The 13,035-nt window shown below is 41.2% G+C and overlaps 1 protein-coding gene across 3 annotated transcripts in view; it reads right to left on the reverse strand.

Annotated features, from left to right (window-relative positions):
* USP3 (ubiquitin specific peptidase 3) overlaps positions 1-12,733 on the reverse strand; it is a 103,441-nt gene extending 90,708 nt beyond the window's left edge. Inside the window, exon 1 of one of the 3 annotated variants that reach the window (XM_032864766.1) lies at positions 12,379-12,733. In XM_032864766.1, coding sequence (XP_032720657.1) covers positions 12,379-12,469 — 91 coding nt within the window. In that variant the 5' untranslated portion in view covers positions 12,470-12,733. The remainder of the gene's footprint in view (positions 1-12,378) is intronic. The other 2 variants (XM_032864767.1, XM_032864768.1) reach the window with 2 other exon arrangements.
* Positions 12,734-13,035: the final 302 nt, after the last annotated feature.

Below are 13,035 nucleotides of genomic sequence, written 5' to 3' on the forward strand. Positions count from 1 at the left end.
AGAAAATGTAATCTCCATGTTAACCAAAACCTGTAATCGAGTTATACTGAGAAATGCAAAAGGGAGCAGAAGGGAGGATGGTACAAACACATTAATGTCCTCATTTACCACAGCAAGATGTGAAGGGATAAAGCCTAAAAGTGATAAATTTTAAAGAAATAAGAGTGTATTACTTAGAAGTTTACAGGCATTGGGGCGCTTGGGTGGCTCAGTCAGTTAAGCATCTACCTTTGGCTCAGGTCATGATCTCAGGGTCCTGGGAGGGAACCCTGAACTGGGCTCCCTGCTCTGCAGGCAGTCTGCTTCTCCCTCTCCCTCTCCCCCTACCCTCCCACTAATGCTCTCGCTCTTGGGACACCTGGGTGGCTCAGTTGGTTAAGCGGCTGCCTTCGGCTCAGGTCATGATCCCAGTTGCCTGGGATGGAGTCCCACATCGGGCTCCTTGCTCGGAAGGGAGCCTACTTCTCCCTCTGCCTCTGCCTGCCACTCTGTCTGCCTGTGCTCGCTCGCTTTCTCTCCCTCTCTCTCTGACAAATAAATAAATAAAATCTTAAAAAAAAAAATCCTCTCTCTCTTGCTTGCTCTCACTCTCTCAAATAAATGCATTAAATTAAACCTTAAAAAAAAGTATACAGGTATTTACCTGCATAAGAGAGAAAACTAAATAGACCTTAGCGTGGTTGTCTGTGGACAGTACAACTGAAGGTGAAGGGGTGGGAAATCGCTGCTGTGTTTTAAACCTTCTGATACTGGCGCACCTGGGTGGCTCAGTCAGTTAAGTATCTGCCTTCGGCTTAGGTACATGTGTCTATGTATTACTTTTTGAAAACATCAATTAATCTTTTTTTTTTAAAGATTTTTATTTATTTATTTGAGAGAGAGAGAGATCACAAGCAGAGGTGAGGAGATAGGAAGAGGGAGAAGCAGGCTTCTGGCTGAGCAGGGAGCCTGATGCAGGGATCACTCCCAGGACCCTGGGATTATGACTTGAACCGAAGTCAGACACTTAACCCCACTGAGCCACCCAGGCATCCCATGAATTAATCTTTAAAATGATAAAATCCTATCAATTCATGCAACTGCCCACACCATTTTTTTCATCTTAAAAAAAAAATATGTCTAGGGGCACCTGGGTGGCTCAGTGGGTTAAGCCTCTGCCTTTGGCTCAGGTCATGATCTCAGGGTCCTGGGATTGAGTCCCGCACCAGGTTCTCTGCTCAGCAGGGAGCCTGCTTCCTCCTCTCTCTCTGCCTGCCTCTCTGCCTACTTGTGATCTTTCTCTCTGTCAAATAAATAAATAAAATCTTAAAAAAATATATGTCTAAAATCTATTACATGGCACTGGGTGATATACGGAAGTGCTGAATCACTGTATTGTGTATCTGAAGCTAGTATAAAACTGTATGTTAACCATAATGGAATTAAATTTTTTCAGGGACGCCTGGGTGGCTCAGTTGGTTAAGCATCCGCATTGGCTCGGGTCATGATTCCAGGGCCCTGAGATTGATTCCCGCATCAGGCTCCTCACTCAGCAGGGAGCCTGCTTCTCCCTCTGCCTGCCACCCCTCCCCCCCCAACACTATCTTTCTCTCTGACAAATAAATAAAATCTTTAAAAAGGTTTTTTTAAAATCTCTCACTTGGCATAAAATTACAATAGCAGTTTATCATTTGAGGTATGCTAGGCATCAACTGAATTCCCTGTGTACTACAAGCAGAGTTTGCAGGGCTAATGGTATGTGTCCTTTACTACAGAATGTAATTTCAAAACTGGCCAAAATGTGTCATCTATATATTAACAGATCCAGTTACCTACAGAGCTAGAAAAGAGAGAGCATCTGGTCCTGCTGACTTCCCACATAGAGGCAAATTCTGATCCATAAGGCTGGTCTCCTCATTGGCTCAAGCATTTTATTCTATTTTGAAATTTCTGAAATCACTTTTCAACATGAAATGAAAACAACATATGGAAACAATGTATGTGAAACTACATAATCCCCAAAACAGTAATCACGAATCTGACTTCTTCAGACCTACTTTGGTGAAAAATCTAATGAAGTTATTACGCTATATCTACTCTACCAGCCTTCAACTAAATACTGGAACTGTGCCTCTAACTCCAAATGAGGGGAAAGGGTAGTGAGGAGGAGGCTTAAAACTACTAAAGCCAAGGCAGATTACCAAATCAGAGTCAAATGGGCCACTCTGCCTCTGGAAGACCAAAAACAAATAATTATAGAAAAATCACCAAGAGTTTATATTGCTTTGAAAATAACTTCTCCTATAAAGCAGATTATGCAAACCGAAAACAAAAGCCATAGATCACTTAAGAATAATTCTAACATCCAATATTTCCATTTATTTAATATAGCAAGATCTGACACTATTCCGTACTTTTGCCAACAGCCTGAGTAAACAAATCCATGGTTAAACAGTAGCAGCATCTTCAAAAGAAATAATCAGGTCATAAATGTAAATACCACACAACTATTATTTCAAAACAATAGCAAGTATATGCAATATAAGATTCATATATAGGGGCACCTGGGTGGCTCAGTGGTTAAGACTCTGCCTTCCGCTTGGGTCATGGTCTCAAGGTCCTGGGATAGAGCCCCGCATCGGGCTCTCTGCTCAGCAGGGAGTCTGCTTCCCTTCCTCTCTCTCTCTGCCTGCCTCTCTGCCTACTTGTGATCTCTGTCAAATAAATAAATAAAATCTTAAAAAAAAATTCATATATATATGAATGAAGCATTCCCACCCATAAATAAATAAATAAAAGGTTTAGGAACCTCACATTATCAAAGACTTTACTCAGAGAACAGTAGGTTTAATGTCTGCATTGTATGACTCTCCGCCTTTTTTTGTGCGATAATATAATAAAGGAAAGCAGGAAAGCACAAAGCCATGGGGGTGGAGAATACCACACTTGTATTTACTGGTGTGCTAGGAAACTCTTTATTGACCTGAAGTCAATGTGACTATTTATGAAGAAATGGAAAGAAAAAATATAAACTGGGCACATACTTATCTCTGCTTAACAGGCTAGATAACGAATATTACAGAAAAGAGGAACCTGAAAACTCCTACGGCTGTTGTAATTTTTTTAAAAAGATTTTATATATTTATTTATTTGTCAGAGGGAGAGAGAGCGCACACACAAGCAGGCAGTGGCAGGCAGAGGCAGAGAGAGAAGCAGGCTCCCTGCAGAGCAATGAGCCAAATGCAGGACTCGATCCCAGGACCCCGGGATCATGGCCCAAGCCAAAGACAGTGGCTTAACTGACTGAGCCATCCAGGCGTCCTGGCTGTTGTAATTTTTAACAAAAACCAAGAGCCTGAATTTTTTTTTTTTACAATCAATAGACACAAATTTAAAATCTGACCCACATTTCCCCCAAAATATCTATTAATTGTTCAAAGAAAAAAAAACACAAAAGCCTAAAAGTGTTTTTATTTTTTTTTCAAAGATTTTATTTATTTATTTGACAGAGATCACAAGTAGGCAGAGAGGCAGGCAGGGGTTGGGGGGAAAGCAGGCTCCCCGCTGAGCAGAGAGCCCAATTCGGGGCTCGATCCCAGGACCCTGGGATTATGACCTGAGCCGAAGGCAGAGGCTTTACCCCACTGAGCCTCCCAGGTGCCCCCTAAAAATGTTTTTAAATGAGCTTCAGAAAAGACTACACAAAAAGCATTTAAAATAACTGAAATGAAACTGATATAGTACATAAAGGTCTCAGAATTAAATTCTCATGTCATGAATGTTGAGATCTGGGAGCTACTGCACACATACAAGGTGAAGCTTGAGTTCTTAGCTGGTACAGAGCAATTTGTCCAATATTAATGCATCTCACAATTAACATTCAAAATAATTCAGGTGTAATCTAGAGTTAATCTTGATTAAATCAAAGGACATTTTACTGTGTGGAACTAAAATTAAAAACTTCAATCAATAACCCAGAGACTCTAAGTTTTAAATAGGTCTTTTCAAAAAAAAGTATTATATGAAAGCATTTCTCTAACATGTTATCTATCAATATTCCCAAGGAAACATTCTACGGCAAAAATTGTTTCCTTGAAATAGCAGTATGATCTTTAAAAACTTTGCTTAAAATATTACCATCTCAATATTGTGCAACAAATGTTCAAAACAAAGGAATGGATAATAATCTACTATTTAAAAAAGAAAATCTGAGCATGGTCAGTAAGGACAAAAATTTAAAGAAGCTAAAACAGTAAGTGCAGCATCTTACAGTCAGTTAAATTAAACCTGCAGGAATATGATAGTTAATCACCAGCGGGCTCTTCCTGTTGATGAGATAGTGTAAGAACAGTCTATTACAACATTAAGAGTCTTCAAGGTGGGTCAAGGATAAACAGGCAAGCAGATTTCTATAGAGCTACCTTAAACCTAACTACAACAAAGAAAAAATATCAGGACTGAATGTCTACTCAAAATGGAAAACAGCCCACTGATAGAGCTATTTAATCCTAAAGCAGAATACAAAGTCTTCAGGTAAAATCCAGTAGATTGTATCTTTTCATAAAAATAAACTCTCAAGAGCGCCTGGGTGGCTCAGTCAGTTGAGCGCCCACTCTTGGTTTCCACTCAGGTCCTGATCTCAGGGTCATATGATGGAGCCCTGAGTGGGGCTTCCTGCTCAGTGCAACACAAAGTCTGATTAAGACCCTCTTCCTCTGTCCCTCCCCCTCCAAGCTTGATTGCGTGCACTCTTCCAAAATAAATAAATAAATCTTTAAAAATAAACTCTCAATTCTCACCTAGCATTTATTAATCATGAAGCACTCAGCTCACACAAACATTAAGATAACTATAAACTTCATTTTTTAATGTCCAAGTTTAATTTCAAGAATAGTTTTCAAAATGTGAAATTGCCTCTCTAAGCTCATCTGCATTTTATGCATCTATAACCAGCACACATACATACCTGTCAGTACTTAAGAGAGGGGAAATCGGTTTTAAACTTTGTAGTCTAAAGACTATAATTAACTTTTACAAGAAATACAACTGGAAAATCTTATAACTAAATGGAATCAACAAAGTACATTGGCCTAAAAGCAAAGGTTCAAATAACCTCTGAGCTACCAGAAGCAAAAGAAAATTTCCCTATCTCAAGAATTCCCTCCCTTCCCCATCCCACAAGAAAACTACCTTCAAGAAGAATCTCCTCTCCTAGAAACAAAATAAAAAAATGAGAAGGGGCAACGTCAAGAACAGAAGCACATTTAAAAAATAACCAAAAGCTAACCGCATTTTATCCATAGCTACATTGAGAAAGCTCATTTATTGTATCTGAACTAAAGTAATATGAATTTCAGCCAACAAAAAAAAATTAGATCTGTGAACTGTAATGAAGTTAAGAAATTCAAAAACAGCAGTTTTCTTCCAACCGTATTACCAATCTTGTTCCAACTTGCCTGTACTTTAATCAATAAACAGGGAGAGGAACTACTAATCAAATACAGAATTTTAAAATTATTTTCAAATTGTGGAATTTAAAACGTATTTCATGTCAAAATCTTCAAAGGAATTATTTTAAACATGTTTCCAAACACTTTAAATCCTTTAAATTATTAAGCACTAAGTTACCGGATGACAAAATAAAGACCCTGCTTTTTAAAAGGCAGGCTAAAAGTATGGTTTGAATAGTATTTGAGTCTAAGCTTTGGGCTATCTCTAATACCCCCAAGCATCTTAAGCAACTCTCTTAATCTTTGTCTCAGTTTCACAATCCATAAAACAGGAAAAACTACAAGGATGGGCAGTTAATTAAATTAGTCAGGATTAAACGCTAGCAAACTTCTTTGAAGTTACTTTATGTTGTTCTCAATTCTCCTCCTACTCAGTAAAACTAATAGATGAGGAAACATCTGGAATTACTATAGATACTAAAATCTGCAGACTCACAGCGGTTAAAAGATGATCTCTACATACAAGTTTTCAAGCCAAAGATCATTCGAAACCCCAAAAGATTTCAGGATACAATGGCAATGAACAAGTTTTAGGTAAATTTCCTTTCAATCTAAAAGATACCTACCCTTATCTACATTCTCAAATCAGACTTATGAATCACAGAGCACCTTGAGAGGTCCTGGCACAAAAAAATTCTAGGTAAGATGAAGAAGCTGTTACTGATATTAATGCTATTCTCACCATTCTAAACTGTCAATCAAGGTAAGCTTCATGACAAATATACCCTCCAAAAAGTACTAGCCCCTGCTGAGAATCTAAGTACGGCCTTCTAAGCCATCTGTCCAGGAAAGCTCTATTAAAACACCCAGAATGCAGTTGCTCTAATGTCTAAAGGAACTATGAATAAACATGAAACACTAAAATACATTAAGCTGTATACATTTTCCACTTCAAGCACTGATAAACTACCTACCCAACTCTATTCCAAGGCCTAGGTTGAACACAAAACCCATCAGTAGGTTGGTGGGAAACTGCAGCCTAATCAAAGGGAAATAACACTTTTTTTCAAAGAAGGAAAAATAAATAAAATAGCTCAAGAAACACAGAAAAGCTCCAAAAGAAACAAAAAACAAAGTTAGGGGAAAATGTACATGTAAATTACTCTCTGATGGAAGAGGTACTCAATTAAATTTTAAAACAGGAATTTAAGTTACTCACTGAGCTACAAGCTAAATTACTCACTATTCTGCTTACTGAGCTACAAATACTATAAAACGTATTTCTAAATCTAGTTTCAACAATCCAAAAATGAATCTATTAAATTCCAGTAAAGAGGAAACTGCATAAATTGGGGAAAAGTAGAATGTTATAAAAGCCTAAGGCTAATCCTATAAAAGCAAATAATGATGAGAAGGAATTATTTTGAAAATAAATGAATAATGGGAAACTTAAACAAAGAGTTCACATACTCCCCTCAACTCCATCCTTACTTCTGCTTTGGACATGAAGGATATTCTTTGTATACTACTAAGAATGCCATTTAGAAAATGACTTCTGATCAATGTGTCAAAACTTCACAAGAGCAAAATGTTAGGCTCAATGCCTAGACTACAGCCTCTTCAAACAAACACATGGAGCACATTCTAGACTCTAGATCTTTCATATCTACCACCAATTATTTAGAGACTTTGCTGAGGCTGGTTTAAGGTTCTGGGGGGGAAGGTGCAGCACTGACAGAAAAACTAGAAAAACAATTACATTTGACCTAAGCTTACAATTATTACCAATGAAGTTTAAGTTCTTCAGAAAAGTATATATAAAATTCAAATGTTAACCTCCAGAATTAATGTTATAAAGTATCACCTGTCCATTGATTTTTAACTGTCCCACCCACATACACACTAAAATATTCACCTGCCCATCTATAAACAAAGAATGTCAAAAGAATTCAGTTTCATTGTGGTAACATTGCAGAAGGCCACTTGCTCATAATCCAGTCAAAGTTTATGTTACCGAGGAAAATACTGGGAGAAAGGACTGGTGAAAGCATTCTACGGGAAAGTTAACTCTGTGTTTATTTTCAGCATGGAAGTTTAAGGCCATTCCAGCCATGATCTAAATGGAAGAAAAGTTCCTTCATTCATTAAGCAAATATTTACTGAGTGTCTTGTTACATGCTAAGCACCTAATAAATACCTCAAACAGTGCTACCAAAAAGCAGTAAATGCATGTGACCTAAGGATGAACAAATAACTGATCCTATTTAGAAAATGTAATCTACTGGTCAAGAGTCTTTTTTAGATGGAGGGTTGTGAGAGAAATAGGATACAAAATAACCTACCACTGGATCAAGGTAATTTCTCACCTTTATCACAAGCTTTTCTACAAATTACACATGTATTACCAATGGCAAGGATCAATAGCCCCTCAGCTTACTAAATGGAGCATCAAAAAAAAAAAAAAAAGGCAGGATTATCTCTAATATCCACCCCAAACTGCAGAACATTTACTTCTTTTATATTTACTTTTCCTGGGTAGAATAATGTGAGGGCAACTGTTTACTGGAAAATTAAAGAGGCATTCTCAGCTCTTCGAAGAATTAATCAGGGAAAATTCTCATGCCTATGCTATTAAAATATCTCCAATTTAATCGGCTATTTTATTTCACACAAACCCCTGAGGTCCAAATGCTTATTCTTTGGCTTTCTTTAGTTATTAAAACAGTTGTGTTTAGGGCATCATTTTAAACAATTTGTGTTCTTTCCCCTGTATTTTACCACTGGTTCAGTCCTCCTACCCACAAAAATAAGAAATGCCCAAGTCTCCAGCTTCTGAAAATAACATCTGGTATGTGCACATAACAAAACTCTTGAAAGAATGTCCCAGTTTTTAGTTAAAATTTTTCACTTAAAATGAGAATGCCTTTAGCAAAGATTAGACATAAATCAGTTTTACCTTATTAGGAAATTGCTATTTTCAACATTTACCTTAAACCACAACATGGATTTATCTACTAACCTGTTAGCTTCCTGTCTCTCACCAACTAGATTAGACTGTAACTTTTTTTAAAATCTTTTTTAAAGATTTTATTTATTTATTTGACAGACAGAGATCACAAGTAGGCAGAGAGGCAGGCAGAGGGAGAGGGAGGAAGCAGGCTCCCTGCTGAGCAGAAAGCCCAGGACCCTAGGATTAGACCTGAGCCGAAGAAGGCAGAGACTTTAACCCACTGAGCCACCCAGGTACCTCTAGACTGTAACTTTTTTGAGAGGATGGGATGATGACCCCAACAGAACTAGATCTGTTCCCAGCTAATGTATTTTAAAAAACTCTGCCTCTACAAAGACATACATGTTGCTAGCCTTTAGGATTTCTCTAATTTTTTAAAGCTATTTTAATTAGAGCAGTTATCCTTCACTGCTATTACAGATGTGGGCCTGGACACCTAAGAGTTTCCAAAACCCTGTCGGGGGCAGTATGTGTAGTCAAACATTTTCATGAATATTAAGATGTTACTTATATTGTTCACCTTCATTCTCTTACAAGGGTGCAGTGGAGTTTTCCAGAGTCTACATGATGTATGATACCTCAAGAGACTAAATGCAGAAGAAGATATAAAAATGCAGCTGTTTCCTATTAAGCTAAACAACAGAGTTGCAGAAATGTAAAATAATGCCACTCTCCTCATAAAATTTTTGTTTTGGAAAGTACAGTGATTTTCTATAAACCACTATCTCTATTAACAGGTAACAGGTTAATTACTGTTATTTGTAAATGATTTAATAAAATACATTTAAAATTTTTGTTTTCATTCTAGTACAGCAAATATCAATAGATATAAGCCATACAAAGGTTGAGTTCTCAATAAGTTTTAGGTATAAAAGGGTCCTGAGAACAAAAAGCTTGAGAAACAATGCAATACACAATTACATAACCTAACACACAGTGCCTTCCATAGATAAGAAGCTCAAGTCAATCCTGAAGTATAATTACTTCTTACACCCCCTAATCTTGTTGAGTAATATATCTCCTTGCAAGCATAATTCGGCATAAAGCCAGTCTGTCCTAGGCCCTATTTAAGGGCCTTTAGATATTTAAGTATGAGGAGTCCTATTTATAAAAATGTTCTGGCCTGTAATGCCACCTATTACTTCCATAGTGTTACAAGAGTTTCCCAACATCTTCACAAAAAAATTACTTTGTTCATCTTAGCAGCAACCTGTGAAGTAAATGTGAAGTACTACTCTTTTTTTTTTTTTTACAGATGACATAAGAAACTGATGCTCAAAAGAAAAAGAACTACTTGTCCAAGGATATATTGCTAGCTAGGAGAGCCTAGGATGTTGGCCTTTTGCGATTTGCTTGTTTGCCTTAAGGCTGTTTCACCGTGGTGTAATTGCAGGCTCCCAAAGAAAACAAGGCAAGGGCATTACTTTTATTGTCCTACTGCCAAAACAGGGATTTTTTTTTTCTTCCCTCCTTAATAAGAACGTAATCAGACTCAATACCCGGTCACAGCTTTATTCAACACAAAGGCTACCCTTTTGGTCCACTACTCCAAAAAAAAAAAAAAAGAAAAGAAAAGAAAGAAAGAAAGAAAGAAAAGAAAGGAAAAAAAAGGAAAGGAAAAAAGAAAAGAAATTCAAGAGTGTTAGGAAATAAACGCCAGAATACATATTACTCCAAAATGATGAATTAGTTAAGAGCTCACAAATTTACTAATCATTTAATCACTGAAACAGGCAGGCAAGAACAAGATCAAGCTCAATATGAGATTATATCAAGAATGGATGCCAAGAGGGTAAAATGGGAGCCCACATGAAATGGGTTCAATTCACAAAATATGGACAGAAGAAAAAAAGCCACATAAAGTTGTTAAACGAGCTTTATTGGTTCTACAAATCCAACCACATGACTAACCACCCTTGTACACCAATGTCAGAAAAAAACTTTGTTGTAAGATGCAAAGACGCCATCCTTCTCCTGGGAGAGAAATGACCTGAATCTCACCGTTGGAAATACTAGTTTGCTGTTGCTATCAGCAAAAGTCTCTTAGTTATGTTCCATTTTACTTTAAGTTCCTCAAGAGATACTCAGTTTTCTGCACTCTTTTCCACAAGTCAAGTGGACTCCCTGACTGACAAAGGCAAGATTGACTCACAACAGGATATCTGCCACTTGCATAAACTCTCTTCCTTTTTTAGATGCTTGTGTCCAGTGAGGCCATCTTTAAATCTGATGTGAGTTTACCTAAAGCCAGTAGTGCGCTGTCCCCTTAGTATCCCTGAAGTATACAGATAAGCAAGAGCATCATTCCTCATGAGATATGCTCTTCCTAGTGTTTACTTCAGTCATTTGTTTTTTTAAATCTCTTGGGGAAAAAAAATTAAAAGTTACAGTTTTAGCACCATAGCTATAGCTACAATTATAGCTAAGACACCCCCAATCAATTTGAAAAGCAATTTGATACACCTTATTTGTTTTTCCATACTCAACGTTCACTGTGGAAGATAAATTCTTAGGTGAGAGCTAATTTATACAGGTTTCTGCACCTTCTTAAAAAAATTGCAATACTGCACTGTAAAACCAATTAACCAGTTAATCTTTAAAGGCTTCACGCAGAAAAAGATAATCTGACTTCACAAAGCCAAGCAAAGCATCAAACCTTTGAGAGCTCCAAAAAAACTGCAGTTATTCCTATTTCTAACCGTAGAATACTTGTTTCTTCGTGGCGCTGCCGATGTTTCTCTCCAAGGACATAATCACCATTTAAGAAGTAACCTGTCAAAAGTGTTAAGGCATTCTCCAAACTACCTCCCCAGCTCCAAACCGCAACGAAAAATGTCACACACCTAAATCGGTACCATCGCTCTTCTCCTTTATTTCTTCAAATGAACTTAAGGTTTTTGAAATGCACAATTCAAATTTTACACTACACCTCAAGCTACCATTGATCATCTCAAAGCTAATAAACAAAGACTCTAGCGGCGGCACCAGGGCCCTACCAGGAAGTAATCAAAGCTGTGTGGCTGGTGCGATCCTAAGTCGCTAGAGCAGACAATAAGAGGGCATTAGGGCTTCCAAAGAGCCCAGCCAAAGGAGTTAAGATGCTGAAGTAACGCAAAAGCATTACATAAACCTAATAGTTGTTCTACAGCACATGAACCTGGGAATCCTAACCCAATTTCAGACAACCCAAAACATCTGAACGGGAACTCGAGCCGTCCCTCCAAACCAGCTGCTGGCTCAGCCTCCAGAGCTTTTTAGCCTGCAGCCTGTTTTCAAACTTCACCCTCCCTGGCTGATGAAAGACTCCGACCTCCGCCGCCCAAGTTCCGAATTCCGAGCGCCTCTCGGGGCTGAGGGCTCCCACCTGGCGTGGATCGAGTTGCCCGAGCCTGCCGGGAAGCGAAGGGAAACGAAAGGAAGCGGGCCCGAGGAAGCGGCGAAGGGGCTCAGCGCGCCCCGCAGCCGAGACAAAGCTGCGCCGGGAGAGCGGCGCTTTTCTCCTCAGTCTGAGGAGGGACTCAAGCCGGGCCCCGCCACACGTGCGGCCGCATCGTGGGGGCCGGATACCCGCCCCCATAGCCCCGCACTCGGGCTGAGCACAGACCCCCAGCAGGGCGGGGCGGGGGGGCAGGCTGCCTGCCAGGATCCCCGCCCGCCGCTGCCCCCACGCGCTCGTGGCCCTCGCTGGCTCCCGCCCCTCTCGGGCCTCTCCACAGCCGGCCGGGCCGTCGGGCCGCGGGAAACAAAGGAGCCGCCGCCGCTCCACCCGCCGCGCCCGCCCGAGCCCGCCTCACCGCGTACCCCTCTCCAGCCTCCGGGCCCGGCTCGCCCTCACCCCTTCCCCGGTCCGCGCGCCGCCCGCCCGCGGCCCCTAGACGGCAGGCCCGGCGAGGCCGGGGCCTCGGGTGCGCGGCAGGGCCGCCCCGGGGCCGCACTCACCGCTGCAACACCAGGACGACGGGGAGCCGTTGGGGAACTTGGCTGAGTCCGGAGCGATGCAGACGCTGGAGCTGAGGTGCGGACACTCCATGGCCACGAGTAGGGCGGCGAGGAAGACCGAGGCTCGGGGACCTGGAGACTTGTGGGCGGAGGGGCTCCGAAGGCTCCGTCTGGGGTCGCTCCTCGCCGGGCGCTCAGCCGACGGCGGCTGCGTCCCGAGCCCTTGCGTCAAAGAAAGCAAAGGCTTCCGGGCGCCGGGTTTTCCCACCCGCCGTCTCCAGAAGCCCCGCTCCGAAGAACGTGGAATTCTGGGATCCGGGTTCTACCGCCACCCCCAGGCGGAGGGCTTCCGTCTTCCCAGGCCGGCCCCGCCCCGCCCCCAGACAGGCCCCGCCCCCAGACAGGCCCCGTCCCCGCCCACTCCCGCCGGGTGGGGTCCCGGAGCTTGCGGGCGGGTGGCCCAGAGATTCAGGCTGCGTTACCGAATGACTCCCCAACTCCGCCGCGCGGGGCGACCGCGGCTTCTCCCTCCACCCCCTCTACCCCACCGGTAAGGGTGGGGCGCCAAGCCCCGGCACGCGGGGCAGGTCCGCTGCATTTACCGTGGCGGAAGGAGCGCTCTCAGAGAAGACTGATCCTGCGTGTGTTGTGGTCTGA

The sequence above is a fragment of the Lontra canadensis genome, unplaced genomic scaffold (assembly GCF_010015895.1).
Source record: "Lontra canadensis isolate GAN:19392208 unplaced genomic scaffold, GSC_riverotter_1.0 scaffold28, whole genome shotgun sequence".
Classification (NCBI taxonomy): Eukaryota; Metazoa; Chordata; class Mammalia; order Carnivora; family Mustelidae; genus Lontra; species Lontra canadensis.